Consider the following 16,142-nt stretch of genomic DNA (forward strand, 5'->3'; position numbering starts at 1 on the left):
GGATGTACTTTGTGGACGCCGTTTGCTCCACATTTTGCTGTGTAAGGGTTTTTGCTGTGTTCCAGTACTCCATTTTGTTTTCTTTATAACCTGTCCAGTGTAGTTTTGTTCTTTATACCCATAAGAGTTACCTATATGATAATAAAGTACATACTGTACTGTTTACATGACGTACGCTTTATACCCATAAGAGTTACATATATGATGATAAAGTATATACTGTACTGTGAAAGTAAAGTATATACTGTACTGTGAAAAAACAATACAAGTACACGGTTCATGAAAAACAATATTTGTTGTTATTGTCATTGTAAGTGGGCCTAAACACTTATATTAGAAATGGAAATGACTGCTGTCATTTGATTATAATAATAAGAGAATGTTGTCTGTGTATCTGTGTTGGCCCTGCGATGAGGTGGGGACTTGTCCAGGGTGTACCCCGCCTTCCGCCCGAATGCAGCTGAGATAGGCTCCAGCGACCCTGAAAGGGACAAGCGGTAGAAAATGGATGGAGATGTAACTTGTTATTTAGTCAGGTTTGGGACGGGTGTGCTGCTGGTGTATCTTGATTTTTCAGCCTTATATTTAATTCTAAAATAAATATTCTTCTCTTGTCTCGTCCTTGTCCAGTCGCTCCTGTTCTTGGGCTGCGCGGCGGCGGCGGCCCTCGGCCTCAACCTCCTGTGCCTGGCCGTCTACCTCGGCTGCCTCTGCTGCCGCCGCAAGGACGAGGACGAGGAGGAGGACAGCAAGAAGCCGACGTCCTGCTGCGTCACCTGGTCGGCCGTCACCGCCGGCCTCGTCACGTGGTAAGAAAAGTCTGGCAAAGAGACTTTTTTTTTTTTTAATGGCGCATTCTCAGTCCGAGCAGGACTCAGCGTTTTGATATTCTCGAGGTGGACGCCGCCTCTCCCGCTCGCTCGGTCCGTTTCTATTTGCCGGGCGTTTGGTTTTCACTTGGCATGCACGGCAGCACCAACAGGTCGCCTCGCTTCCTTCCCGCGTGTCGGATATTAAATCATCAGACAGAACATTAGGTACACCTGCGGCTGCCTTTGCAAAGACAATGTCGCTCATTTTTATGCTATTTAACATTACCTTCCTGCGTTTGGAGAGCCGTTCTTGAAGGGGAACTGCACTTTTTTTAAAATTTTGCCTATCATTCACATTCTTTATGTCAGACACATGATTTTATTTATTTATGCATTCTAAATAGAGATGTCCGATAATGGCTTTTTTGCCGTTATCCGATATTCCGATATTGTCCAACTCTTAATTACCGATACCGATATATACAGTCGTATAATTAACACGTTAATATGCCTAATTTTATAGTGTGTCATGAGATATAAATTGAATTAAGAGGACTTAAAGGAAACTATATGAGCTCAAATATAGCTACAAATGAGGCATAATGATGCAATATGTACATATAGCTAGCCTAAATAGCATGTTAGCATCGATTAGCTTGCAGTCATGCAGTGACCAAATATGTCTGATTAGCACTCCACACAAGTCAATAACATTAAAGGCCTACTGAAAGCCACTACTACCGACCACGCAGTCTGATAGTTTATATATCAATGATGAAATCTTAACATTGCAACACATGCCAATACGGCCGGGTTAACTTATAAAGTGACATTTTAAAATTCCCGGGAAATATCCGGCTGAAACATCGCGGTATGATGACGTATGCGCGTGACGAAGTCCGAGTAACGGAAGTTATGGTACCCCGTAGAATCCTATACAAAAAGCTCTGTTTTCATTTCATAATTCCACAGTATTCTGGACATTTTTTGCAATTTTTTTAATGAACAATGAAGGCTGCAAAGAAGACAGTTGTAGGTGGGATCAGTGGCCGCCGACTTCACCTTGACTTCCTACGTCTCCGGGCCGCCAAACGCATCGGGTGAAGTCCTTCGTCCTTCTGCCGATCGCTGGAACGCAGGTGAGCACGGGTGTTGATGAGCAAATGAGGGCTGGCTGGCGTAGGTGGAGAGCTAATGTTTTTAGCATAGCTCTGTGCAGTCCGGTTGCTAAGTTAGCTTCAATGGCGTCGTTAGCACAGCATTGTTAACCTTCGCCAGCCTGGAAAGCATTAACCGTGTATTTACATGTCCACGGTTTAATAGTATTGTTGATTTTCTATCTATACTTCCAGTCAGGGGTTTATTTCTTTTGTTTCTATATGCAGTTAAAGCAAGATGCTATCACGTTAGCTCGTAGCTAAAGCATTTCGCCGATGTATTGTCGTGGAGATAAATGTCCATTTCGCGTTCTCGACTCTCATTTTCAAGAGGATATAGTATCCGAGGTGGTTTAAAATACAAATCTGTGATCTACAATAGAAAAAGGAGAGTGTGGAATCCAATGAGCCAGCTTGTACCTAAGTTACGGTCAGAGCGAAAAAAGATACGTCCATCACTGCCTCTCAAGTCATTCACTGTAACGTTCCTCATCTACGAATCTTTCATCCTCGCTCAAATTAATGGGGTAATCATCACTTTCTTGGTCCGAATCTCTCTCGCTCCATTGTAAACAACGAGGAATTGTGAGGAATACTAGCTCCTGTGACGTCACGCTACTTCCGGTACAGGCAAGGCTTTTTTTTATCAGCGAGCAAAAGTTGCGAACTTTATCGTCGATTTTCTCTACTAAATCCTTTCAGCAAAAATGTGGCAATATCGCGAAATGATCAAGTATGACACATAGAATGGATCTGCTATTCCCGTTTAAATAAAAAAAAATAATTTCAGTAGGCCTTTAGAGCTCACCTTTGTGCATTCACGCGCAACGTTAAAAGTTTGGTGGACAAAATGAGACAGAAAAAGAAGTGGCATAAAACACGTCCTAGAAAGTCGGAGAAAGTTATAAATGTAAACAAACTGCGGTGGGTTCAAGGACCGCCAAAATTAGTGGGACAAAACGGCGCTCGCCAAATACTCGAATCAGGGAAGCATGTTTAATATAAACACAAAAGGGTTGTTTCTTTCTGTTATTAATATTCTGGTTCCTACATTATATATCAATATATATCAATACAGTCTGCAAGGGATACAGTCCGTAAGCACACATGATTGTGCGTGCTGCTGGTCCACTAATAGTACTAACCTTTAACAGTTAATTTTACAAATTTTCATTCATTACTAGTTTCTATGTAACTGTTTTTATATTGTTTTACTTTCTTTTTTATTCAAGAAAATGTTTTTAATTTATTTATCTTATTTTATTTTATCTTTTTTTTTTTAAAAGTACCTTATCTTCACCATACCTGGTTGTCCAAATTAGGCATAATAATGTGTTAATTCCACGACTGTATATATCGGTTGATATCGGTATCGGTTGATATCGGTATCGGTAATTAAAGAGTTGGACAATATCGGATATCGGCAAAAAGCCATTACCGGACATCCCTAAAAAAAACATAAACAACAATAAAACTTATAATTGACGGATAGATCTGAAGTTGATCTTGAGACTATTGTGGTAAAAGTAAAAAAAAAATGTTGGATTTATTTTTTTAAACTTTACTGAGCAGTACCCTTTTGGATCCCCAATCATTTTAGTGGGACTTTTTTTTTTTTTAAGTGTCATTGCTCAAAAAAACAATGAATTAAAATCAATGTTGTTCTGAGTTATTGACCTTTTTAAGACTCCAATTATTATATAATCTCAAATATTCCACTTGAAAATTTTTTTCCATAAAAAAACATGGTTTTCCTTGACAAAATAGACATACAACTTAAATCTTTAAAAGTGTTATATTGACAGATAGACCTAATGTTGATCTAGAGATTTAAACCTTGAATAATAATAATAATAATAATAATACTAAATAATGACACATTTGTAATATTTTTTTTGACCAAAACCTTTTGGGGTCCCCGGGATCAAGTCTGAGTGGAGGCCTAAATGTATCTTTTTTATACATGTATTGTATTGGTTTTTAAAATGGCCCCCGCTTGCTTTGATTTTTCAGTGTGCGGCCCTCAGTGGAAAAAGTTTGGACACCCCTGCTTTAAGGTGTATTGGCGCTCTGTACTTCTCCCTACGTCCGTGTACACAGCGGCGTTTTAAAAAGTCATACATTTTACTTTTTGAAACCGATACCGACAATTTTGAAACCGATACGGATCATTTCTGATTATACATTTTAAAGCATTTATCGGCAGTCAGATATTATCGGACATCTCTACTTCTAACTAGTAAATACATGCGAGTAAAAGTCAGCTAACAATGAAGCTATAGAAATGTGTTCTATTCCGCATATAAAGCGCTCTTGAAAACATCCAAAAACCTTCTTCGTTGTTTCACATCCCAAATCTCATGTTCTATCTACAAATCCCAAAAGCAGTGAAGTTGTCACATTGTGTAAATGGTAAATAAAAAGAGAATACAATGATTTGCAAATCTTTTTCAACTTATATTCAATTGAATAGACTGCAAAGACAAGATATTTAACGTTCGAACTGGGAAACTTTGTTATTTTTTGTAAATATTAGCTCATTTGTAATTTGATGCCTGCAATGTGTTTCAAAAAAAGCTGGCACAAGTGGCAAAAAAGACTGAGAAAGTTGAGGAATGCTCATCAAACACTTATTTGGAACATCCCACAGCTAATTGGGAACAGGTGGGTGCCATGATTGGGTATAAAAGCAGCTTCCATGAAATGCTCAGTCATTCACAAACGAGGACGGGGCGAGGGTCACCACTTTGTCAACAAATGCCTGAGCAAATTGTTTAAGAGCAACATTTCTCAACCAGCTATCGCAAGGAATTTAGGGATTTCACCATCCACGGTCCGTAATATCATCAAAAGGTTCAGAGAATCTGGAGAAATCCCTGCACGTGAGCAGCAAGGCCGAATAATTCGATCCCTCAGGCGATACTGCATCAAAAAGCGACATCAGTGTGTAAAGGATATCACCACACGGGCTCAGGAACACTGCAGAAAACCACTGTCAGTAACTACAGTTCGTCGCTACATCTGTAAGTGCAAGTTAAAACTATACTATACAACGCTAAAGCCATTTATCAACAACACCCAGAAATGCCGCCGGCTTCGCTGGGCCCGAGCTCATCTAAGACGGACTGATGCAAAGTGGAAAAGTGTTCTGTGGTCTGACGAGTCCACATTTCAAATTGTTTTTGGAAACTGTGGACGTCGTGTCCTCCGGAACAAAGAAGAAAAGAACCATCCGGACCAATTATTTAAAAACAAATTTTTTTTATTTAAGAATAGAAACTACTATCATTATCCATTTATTTGAATACATAACAATAATAATAATAATATATTTTTATTTGTAAAAAGCACTTTACATTGAGCAAACAACCTCAAAGTGCTACAGTGTATTAAACAAATACAATTAGAAGATAATACAAATTTAAAAAAAAGAAAAAAAAACTACAACAGCCTAATAGCTAGAACTAGTATGCATATATCTAAAAAAAAAAAAAAAGGCTTTTTTAAAAAGAAGGGTTTTTAAGCCTTTTTAAAGAGCATCCACAGTCTGTGGTGCCCTCAGGTGGTCAGGGAGAGCGTTCCACAGACTGGGAGCGGCGGAGCCGAAAGCCCGGTCTCCCGTTGTTCGTAGCTTTGTCCTCGGAAGGTTGGAGGAGGCTAGCCTGTCCAGGATAATAAGACAATAAGAAAGACATATGCGTTCGTCTTAAACAGGGATTGGGAATGATAGACAAAATTCCCCCCCAAAAAAGTGCAGTTCCCCTTTAAGACCGGGGTCAGAGTTCAGCTCCCGATGCGCCAGCCTAAAAAAAAAAAAGCCAGGAAGTGATGGCTCGTGGTCAGCGCTTACATGGCCAGCTGGTTAAGCCGCTCTGTGGCACGCTCTCTCTCTCTCTCTCTCTCTCTCTCTCTCTCCTCCCGCAAAGTGGCTAATTGAACGGAGCGCAGCGGTTGCGTCTTCTCGCCATGTGACAGTCATTTGCAGTTTGGATTGAATTTGCCAGCTTTGTTGGAAGAATAATGACGCTGTTGTAAATTCACGTTTGACATTATGCAAACATCGCCTCCAGCAAAAGCTACTTATCGTTTTATAGCATTTTGTAGCATTTCCTGCCTTTTTAATACGACCCCCACGGCCTTTAAAGGCACATTATGTAATTCCCTCCAGCGAGCGCCAGGCAAGAGATTGTTTATTGATTATTGCTTGTTTTGCAGAATCACGCAGTCATTGTAGAGAGTTTGTTTACTCGCGAGCAGGATTAATGATTGATCGCATTTACTTTATTTTGTAACGTCGCAATATAGATTCGCAAGGCGTAGTATTGATTTCCCGAGTGGTGTTGTTTACAAAAGTCCTCGCCTTCAGAATAAAATCGCTGTGCCGTCTGACTGTGTTAACAAAATAAGAAAAGCTTACATAGTTAGTTATTGTTTGGCTTTTGAAGAAACTATACCAGGGGTGTCAAACTCATTTTAGATCGGGGGGCCACATGGAGAAAAAGCTACTCCCAAGTGGTAAAATCACGGCGTGATAACTTAAAAATAAAGACAACTTCAGATTGTTTTCTTTGTTTAAAAATAGAATAAGCTCATTCTGAAAATGTACAAATCATCAATCAATCAATGTTTATTTATATAGCCCTAAATCACAAGTGTCTCAAAGGGCTGCACAAGCCTTGACGACATCCTCGGTTCAGAGCCCACAAAAGGGCAAGGAAAAACTCACAACCCAGTAAGATGTCAATGTGAATGACTTTGAGAAACCTTGGAGAGGACCGCATATGTTCTGTGGTCACGTTTTGTTTAGTTATGTTCTGTTGGTTTAAAGGCCTACTGAAATGATTTTTTTTTTATTCAAATGGGGATAGCAGATCCATTCTATGTGTCATACTTGATCATTTCGCGATATTGCCATATTTTTGCTGAAAGGATTTGGTAGAGAACAACGACGATAAAGTTCGTGACTTTTGGTCGCTGATAAAAAAAAGCCTTGCCTGTACCGGAAGTAGCGTGACGCCACAGGGGATAGGGCTGCTCACATTTCCCCATTGTTTACAATGCAGCGAGAGAGATTCGGACCGAGAAAGCGACGATTACCCCATTAATTTGAGCGAGGATGAAAGATTTGTGGATGAGGAAAGTGAGAGTGAAGGACTACAGTGCAGTGCAGGACATGTCTTTTTTCGCTCTGACCGTAACTTAGGTACAAGCTGGCTCATTGGATTCCACACTCTCTCCTTTTTCTATTGTGGATCACGGACTTGTATTTTAAACCACCTCGGATACTATATCCTCTTGAAAATGAGAGTCGAGAACGCGAAATGGACATTCACAGTGACTTTTATCTCCACGACAATACATCGGCAAAGCTCTTTAGCTACGGAGCTAACGTGATAGCATCGTGCTTAAATGCAGATAGAAACAAAAGAAATAAGCCCCTGACTGGAAGGATAGACAGAAGATCAACAATACTATTAAACCATGGACATGTAACTACACGGTTAATAATTCCCAGCTTGGCGAAGCTTAACAATGCTGTTGCTAACGACGCCATTGAAGCTAACTTAGCAACGGGACCTCACAGAGCTATGATAAAAACATTAGCTATCCACCTACGCCAGCCCTCATCTGCTCATCAACACCCGTGCTCACCTGCGTTCCAGCGATCGACGGAAGGACGAAGGACTTCACCCGATCATCCGTGCGGTCGGCGGCTAGCGTCGGCTAGCGTCGGCTAGCGCGTCTGCTATCCAAGTCAAAGTCCTCCTGGTTGTGTTGCTGCAGCCAGCCGCTAATACGCCGATCCCACCTACAACTTTCTTCTTTGCAGCCTCCATTGTTCATTAAACAAATTGCGAAAGATTCACCAACACAGATGTCCAGAATACTGTGGAATTTTGCGATGAAAACAGAGCTTTTTTGTTTTGGATTCAATGGGGTACCAATATTTCCGTTTCAACGATTGACGTCACACATAGACGTTTTCAACCGGAAGTTTCGCGGGAAATTTAAAATTGCACTTTATAAGTTAACGCGGCCGTATTGGCATGTGTTGCAATGTTAAGATTTCATCATTGATATATAAACTATCAGACTGCGCGGTCGGTAGTAGTGGCTTTCAGCAGGCCTTTAAGACTCTTTTTAGTTCCTTAGTTTAATAGATGTCATCAGTGTTTGAACCTGACAATGTCTATCCGGGAACCAGGAAGCCAGACAAACACAAAAACAGTGTCCACAAATTACCACGGCGAAAAGTTTGGACTTTTTAGCGGCGGTTCACACTCAGTGCCACTTGAAGGCCTACTGAAATGAATTTTTTTTATTTAAACGGGAATAGCAGATCCATTCTATGTGTCATACTTGATCATTTCGCGATATTGCCATATTTTTGCTGAAAGGATTTAGTATAGAACAACGACGATAAAGATCGCAACTTTTGGTATCTGATAAAAAAAAAAAACTTGCCCCTACCGGAAGTAGCGTGACGTCACAAGACAAAGGATTCCTCACAATTCCGCTTTGTTTACAATGGAGCGAGAGACATTCGGACCGAGAAAGCGACGATTACCCCATTAATTTGAGCGAAAAGATGAAAGATTCGTGGATGAAAAACTTTAGAGTGAAGGACTACAGTCTAGTGCGGAGTGTATCTTTTTTCGCTCTGACCGTAACTTAGGTACAAGCTGGCTCATTGGATTCCACACTCTCTCCTTTTTCTATTGTGGATCACGGATTTGTATTTTAAACCACCTCAGATACTATATCCTCTTGAAAATGAGAGTCGAGAACGCGAAATGGACATTCACAGTGACTGAACATGTAAATACACGGTTAATAATTTTCAGCTTGGCGAAGCTAAAAAAAAATAGAAGCTAACTTAGCTATGGGGCTAACGTGATAGCATCAGTCTCAAATGCAGATAGAAACTAAATTTAAAAAAAAAACCTGACTGGAAGGATAGACAGAAGATCAACAATACTATTAAACCATGAACATGTAAATACACGGTTAATAATTTTCAGCTTGGCGAAGCTAAAAAAAATAGAAGCTAACTTAGCTACGGGGCTAACGTGATAGCATCAGTCTCAAATGCAGATAGAAACTAAATTTAAAAAAACCCTGACTGGAAGGATAGACAGAAGATCAACAATACTATTAAACCATGAACATGTAAATACACGGTTAATAATTTTCAGCTTGGCGAAGCTAAAAAAAATAGAAGCTAACTTAGCTACGGGGCTAACGTGCTAGCATCAGTCTCAAATGCAGATAGAAACTAAATTAAAAAAAACCCTGACTGGAAGGATAGACAGAAGATCAACAATACTATTAAATCATGAACATGTAAATACACGGTTAATAATTTTCAGCTTGGCGAAGCTAAAAAATAGAAGCTAACTTAGCTACGGGGCTAACATGATAGCATCAGTCTCAAATGCAGATAGAAACTAAATTTAAAAAAACCCTGACTGGAAGGATAGACAGAAGATCAACAATACTATTAAACCATGAACATGTAAATACACGGTTAATAATTTTCAGCTTGGCGAAGCTAAAAAAATAGAAGCTAACTTAGCTACGGGGCTAACGTGATAGCATCAGTCTCAAATGCAGATAGAAACTAAATTAAAAAAAACCCTGACTGGAAGGATAGACAGAAGATCAACAATACTATTAAACCATGAACATGTAAATACACGGTTAATAAGTTTCAGCTTGGCGAAGCTAAAAAAAATAGAAGCTAACTTAGCTACGGGGCTAACGTGATAGCATCAGTCTCAAATGCAGATAGAAACTAAATAAAAAAAAAACCCTGACTGGAAGGATAGACAGAAGATCAACAATACTATTAAACCATGAACATGTAAATACACGGTTAATAATTTTCAGCTTGGCGAAGCTAAAAAAAATAGAAGCTAACTTAGCTACGGGGCTAACGTGATAGCATCAGTCTCAAATGCAGATAGAAACTAAATTAAAAAAAAACCTGACTGGAAGGGTAGGCAGAAGATCAACAATACTATTAAACCATGAACATGTAAATACACGGTTAATAATTTTCAGCTTGGCGAAGCTAAAAAAATAGAAGCTAACTTAGCTACGGGGCTAACGTGATAGCATCAGTCTCAAATGCAGATAGAAACTAAATAAAAAAAAACCCTGACTGGAAGGATAGACAGAAGATCAACAATACTATTAAACCATGAACATGTAAATACACGGTTAATAATTTTCAGCTTGGCGAAGCTAAAAAAAATAGAAGCTAACTTAGCTACGGGGCTAACGTGATAGCATCAGTCTCAAATGCAGATAGAAACTAAATAAAAAAAAACCCTGACTGGAAGGATAGACAGAAGATCAACAATACTATTAAACCATGAACATGTAAATACACGGTTAATAATTTTCAGCTTGGCGAAGCTAAAAAAAATAGAAGCTAACTTAGCTACGGGGCTAACGTGATAGCATCAGTCTCAAATGCAGATAGAAACTAAATAAAAAAAAACCCTGACTGGAAGGGTAGACAGAAGATCAACAATACTATTAAACCATGAACATGTAAATACACGGTTAATAATTTTCAGCTTGGCGAAGCTAAAAAAAATAGAAGCTAACTTAGCTACGGGGCTAATGTGATAGCATCAGTCTCAAATGCAGATAGAAACTAAATAAAAAAAAACCCTGACTGGAAGGATAGACAGAAGATCAACAATACTATTAAACCATGAACATGTAAATACACGGTTAATAATTTTCAGCTTGGCGAAGCTAAAAAAATAGAAGCTAACTTAGATGCGGCGGCGGGCGTTGTACGCTTTTGACGACACCCCGGCCGCCATCAGAGTCGGCAAGAAACATATATTTCCCCAAAGTTACGTACGTGACACGCACATATCGACACGCACGTACGGGCAAGCGATCAAATGTCTGGAAGCCAAAGCTGTACTCACCGTAGTGCGTCTGCTATCCTGCTCAAAACACAACACAACCTCCTGGTGTTGGTGTTGCTGCAGCCAGCCGCTTATACACCGATCGCACCTACAACTTTCTTATTTGCAGTCTCCATTGTCCATTAAACAAATTGCAAAAGATTCACCAACACAGATGTCCAGAATACTGTGGAATTTTGTCGAAGAAAACAGAGGTATTTGTATGGGTCCAAACACTTCCCTTGCCCTCGTGGCGTCACGTGCATACGTCATCATACCGCAACGTTTTCAAGCGGAAGTTTCGCGGGAAATTTAAAATGGCACTTTATAAGTTAACCCGGCCGTATTGGCATGTGTTGCAATGTAAAAGGCCTACTGAAATGATTTTTTTTATATTTAAACGGGAATAGCAGATCCATTCTATGTGTCATACTTGATCATTTCGCGATATTGCCATATTTTTGCTGAAAGGATTTAGTAGAGAAAATCGACGATAAAGTTCGCAACTTTTGCTCGCTGATAAAAAAAAGCCTTGCCTGTACCGGAAGTAGCGTGACGTCACAGGAGCTAGTATTCCTCACAATTCCCCGTTGTTTACAATGGAGCGAGAGAGATTCGGACCGAGAAAGTGATGATTACCCCATTAATTTGAGCGAGGATGAAAGATTCGTAGATGAGGAACGTTACAGTGAAGGACTTGAGAGGCAGTGATGGACGTATCTTTTTTCGCTCTGACCGTAACTTAGGTACAAGCTGGCTCATTGGATTCCACACTCTCTCCTTTTTCTATTGTAGATCACAGATTTGTATTTTAAACCACCTGGGATACTATATCCTCTTGAAAATGAGAGTCGAGAACGCGAAATGGACATTCAGTGCCTTTTATCTCCACGACAATACATCGGCGAAATGCTTTAGCTACGAGCTAACGTGATAGCATCTTGCTTTAACTGCATATAGAAACAAAAGAAATAAACCCCTGACTGGAAGTATAGATAGAAAATCAACAATACTATTAAACCGTGGACATGTAAATACACGGTTAATGCTTTCCAGGCTGGCGAAGGTTAACAATGCTGTGCTAACGACGCCATTGAAGCTAACTTAGCAACCGGACTGCACAGAGCTATGCTAAAAACATTAGCTCTCCACCTACGCCAGCCAGCCCTCATTTGCTCATCAACACCCGGGCTCACCTGCGTTCCAGCGATCGGCAGAAGGACGAAGGACTTCACCCGATGCGTTTGGCGGCCTGGAGACGTAGGAAGTCAAGGTGAAGTCGGCGGCTAGCGCGGCTAGCGCGGCTAGCGCTCCAACAAAGTCATCCTGGTTGTGTTGCTGTAGTCCGCTGCTAATACACTGATCCCACCTACAACTGTCTTCTTTGCAGCCTTCATTGTTCATTACAAAAATTGCAAAAGATGTCCAGAATACTGTGGAATTATGAAATGAAAACAGAGCTTTTTGTATAGGATTCTACGGGGTACCATAACTTCCGTTACTCGGACTTCGTCACGCGCATACGTCATCATACCGCGATGTTTCAGCCGGATATTTCCCGGGAATTTTAAAATGTCACTTTATAAGTTAACCCGGCCGTATTGGCATGTGTTGCAATGTTAAGATTTCATCATTGATATATAAACTATCAGACTGCGTGGTCGGTAGTAGTGGCTTTCAGTAGGCCTTTAAGATTTCATCATTGATATATAAACTATCAGACTGCGTGGTCGCTAGTAGTGGCTTTCAGTAGGCCTTTAACTTTCAGGTCCTACGCGAAAACGAACGACGCGCCATGAATCCCGACGACGTAGCACGGCATCGTGGTTTCTCCCGGGTTCAGGAGAATCCCGGCTGCCAGTTCGGGTCAAAAATGTAAATATTTAATAAACCTGTCTGATTCTATCCGTTCTAGCCAACAGCCATTTCTCTCTCTCTCTCTCTGCTGCAGAGTGAGCGTTTTGTTTCCCCCAATCTTCTCCCGCGCTCCGTGGTTCCTCGGCATGACAGTTGTGCGCCGCGTGCCTGCCCCGATCCATGATGCTCGCTCTCTGTGGATTAAGCTGCAGAAGGACAAAGGAGCACCAAGGGCACCGGTGGCTAGAAAAAATACATATTGCCTTGTTTGTTTATTTTTTAAAAACAAAAAATATGTTCCTCTCTGGCGACCCACTTGAATTAATTAGTGTTTCTCTGCACGGTTCACACAAAGTACGCGCTAAAGCCTCAGCATTTATAGCGTCGGCACAATGAAGGAGGAACAAAGACGTCCAATGAATGCGACGTGCGTCACGGTCGTAGCTGAAGTGGGGGGCGACGAAAATGGGAACATGGCCCCGATTTGTTCCCACACGGTCTACAGTGTCCCGATTGTTGCGGTAGTACCTGTCGGGATTGATGTCACGCCGCCATCACGCTACAGACCGCCCCCGCCGCCGCAGCTTGGCTCTGCATGTCTCCCCCGAGCGCTACGTGTAAATCCGCTGCTATCTTTTACCTGCGGGCGAAGCGTTAATGAGACTTGTTGTTGTTTTAAATAATGATGATTGTCGGCGGCCGTCGCCACTGTTGTTGCTGCTGATGTATTCTTAACGCAAACGCGCAGGCCGGGCAGCATGTTAATGATGTTTGTGGGTTTTTCTGTCCAACTCCGGTGCCAGTCAAACTTTGACATGAATATAAACATGTGGAGCGCAAGTTCAGAGAGCGCTGAACCGGAATACCAAGTTTACCGGTGGAGCTACAAAACCCGAAACCAATTAAGTTGGGACGTTGTGTAAATGGTAAATAAAAAGAGAATACAATGATTTGCAAATCCTTTTAAATTTACCGAATTTTGGGGATTATAAATCGCTCCGGAGTATAAATCGCACCGGCCAAAAATGCATAATAAAGAAGGAAAAAAACATATATACACTACCGTTCAAAAGTTTGGGGTCACCCAAACAATTTTGCCTTCATTTCTAAGAACAAGAATAGACTGTCGAGTTTCAGAAGAAAGTTCTCTATTTCTGGCCATTTTGACCCCACAAATGTGATGCTCCAGAAACTCAATCTGCTCAAAGGAAGGTCAGTTTTGTAGCTTCTGTAACGAGCTAAAGTGTTTTCAGATGTGTGAACATGATTGCACAAGGGTTTTCTAATCATCAATTAGCCTTCTGAGCCAATGAGCAAACACATTGTACCATTAGAACACTGGAGTGATAGTTGCTGGAAACGGGCCTCTATACACCTATGTAGATATTGCACCAAAAACCAGACATTTGCAGCTAGAATAGTCATTTACCACATTAGCAATGTATAGAGTGTATTTCTTTAAAGTTAAGACTAGTTTCAAGTTATCTTCATTGAAAAATAAGGACATTTCAATGTGACCCCAAACTTTTGAACGGTAGTGTATTTTATTTGTAAAAAGCACTTTACAATGAGTAAACAACCTCAAAGTACTACAGTGTATTAAAAAAAATACAAATAAAATAAATAAAATAAAATAAAATACAAATAAAAATAAATAAAAAATAAATAAAAATAAATAGAAATAAATAAAAATAAAAATATAAAAAATAAAAATAAATAAAAACTAGAACAACCAAATAGCTAGAACTAGTATGCATGTATCTAAAAAAAAAAAAAGAGGCTTTTTTAAAAGCATCCACAGTCTGTGGTGCCCTCAGGTGGTCAGGGAGAGCGTTCTACAGACTGAGAGCGGCGGAGCAGAAAGCCTGGTCTCCCATTGATCGTAGGTAGTTTAAAGTTATCTTCATTGAAAAGTACAGTGCTTTTCCTTCAAAAATAAGGACATTTCAATGTGACCCCAAACTTTTGAACGGTAGTGTAAGTCGCATTTTTGGGGACATTTATTTGATAAAATCCAACACCAAGAATAGACATTTGAAAGGCAATTTAAAATACAAACCCCGTTTCCATATGAGTTGGGAAATTGTGTTAGATGTAAATATAAACGGAATACAATGATTTGCGAATCCTTTTCAAGCCATATTCAGTTGAATATGCTACAAAGACAACATATTTGATGTTCAAACTCATAAACTTTATTTATTTTTGTTGCAAATATTAGTTAACTTAGAATGTCATGGCTGCAACACGTGCCAAAGTAGTTGGGAAAGGGCATGTTCACCACTGTGTTACATGGCCTTTCCTTTTAACAACACTCAGTAAACGTTTGGGAACTGAGGAGACACATTTTTGAAGTGGAATTCTTTCCCATTCTTGCTTGATGTACAGCTTAAGTTGTTCAACAGTCCGGGGGTCTCCCTTGTGCTATTTTAGGCTTCATAATGCACCACACATTTTCAATGGGAGACAGGTCTGGACTACAGGCAGGCCAGTCTAGTACCCGCACTCTTTTACTACAAAGCCACACTGTTATAACATTGTCTTGATGAAATAAGCAGGGGCGTCCATGAAAAAGATGTTGCTTGGATGGCAACATATGTTGCTCCAAAAGCTGTATGTACCTTTCAGCATTAATGGTGCCTTCACAGATGTGTAAGTTACCCATGTCTTGGCCACTAATACAGATGCTGGCTTTTGAACTTTGCACCTATAACAATCCGGATGGTTCTTTTCCCCTTGGGTCCGGAGGACACGACGTCCGCAGTTTCCCAAAAAATATTTTAAATGTAGATCACAGAACACTTTTCCGCATTGCATCAGTCCATCTTAGACGAGCTCGGGACCAGTGAAGCCAGCGGCGTTTCTGGGTGTTGTTGATAAATGGCTTTCGCTTTGCATGGTAGAGATCTAACGTGCACTTACAGATGTAGCGACCGACTGTAGTTACTGACAGTGGTTTTCTGAAGTGTTCCTGAGCCCATGTGGTGATATCCTTTACACACTTATGTCGCTTTTTGATGCAGTACCGCCTGAGGGATGGAAGGTCACGGGCATTGCCGCTTACGTGCAGTGATTTCTCCAGATTCTCTGAACTTTTTGATGATATTATGATGAAATCCCTAAATTCCTTGCAATAGCTGGTTGAGAAATGCTGTTCTTAAACAATTTGCTCAGGCATTTGTTGACAAAGTGGTGACCCTCGCCCCCGTCCTTGTTTGTGCATGACTGAGCGTTTCATGGAAGCTTGCTTTTATACCCAATCATGGCACCCACCTGTTCCCAATTAGCCTGTTCACCTGTGGAATGTTCCAAATAAGTGTTTGATGAGCATTCCTCAACTTTATCAGTCTTTTTTTGCCACCTGTGCCAGCTTTTTTTAAAACATG

The 16,142-nt window shown here is 40.4% G+C and overlaps 1 protein-coding gene across 5 annotated transcripts in view; it reads left to right on the top strand.

The window, feature by feature from the left end:
• The window catches only part of LOC133655229 (protein tweety homolog 2-like), a 113,935-nt gene that overhangs the window by 29,371 nt on the left and 68,422 nt on the right, over positions 1 to 16,142 (top strand). For all 5 annotated transcript variants that reach the window (XR_009826977.1, XM_062055197.1, XM_062055199.1 and 2 more), the window contains exon 2: positions 631 to 809. Coding sequence is in view for 4 of the 5 variants with exons in the window: in XM_062055197.1 (XP_061911181.1) it covers positions 631 to 809 (179 nt within the window). In the remaining variant the exon portion in view is untranslated. The remainder of the gene's footprint in view (positions 1 to 630; positions 810 to 16,142) is intronic.

Source organism: Entelurus aequoreus, linkage group LG08 (genome assembly GCF_033978785.1).
Source record: "Entelurus aequoreus isolate RoL-2023_Sb linkage group LG08, RoL_Eaeq_v1.1, whole genome shotgun sequence".
NCBI classification, from domain to species: domain Eukaryota; kingdom Metazoa; phylum Chordata; class Actinopteri; order Syngnathiformes; family Syngnathidae; genus Entelurus; species Entelurus aequoreus.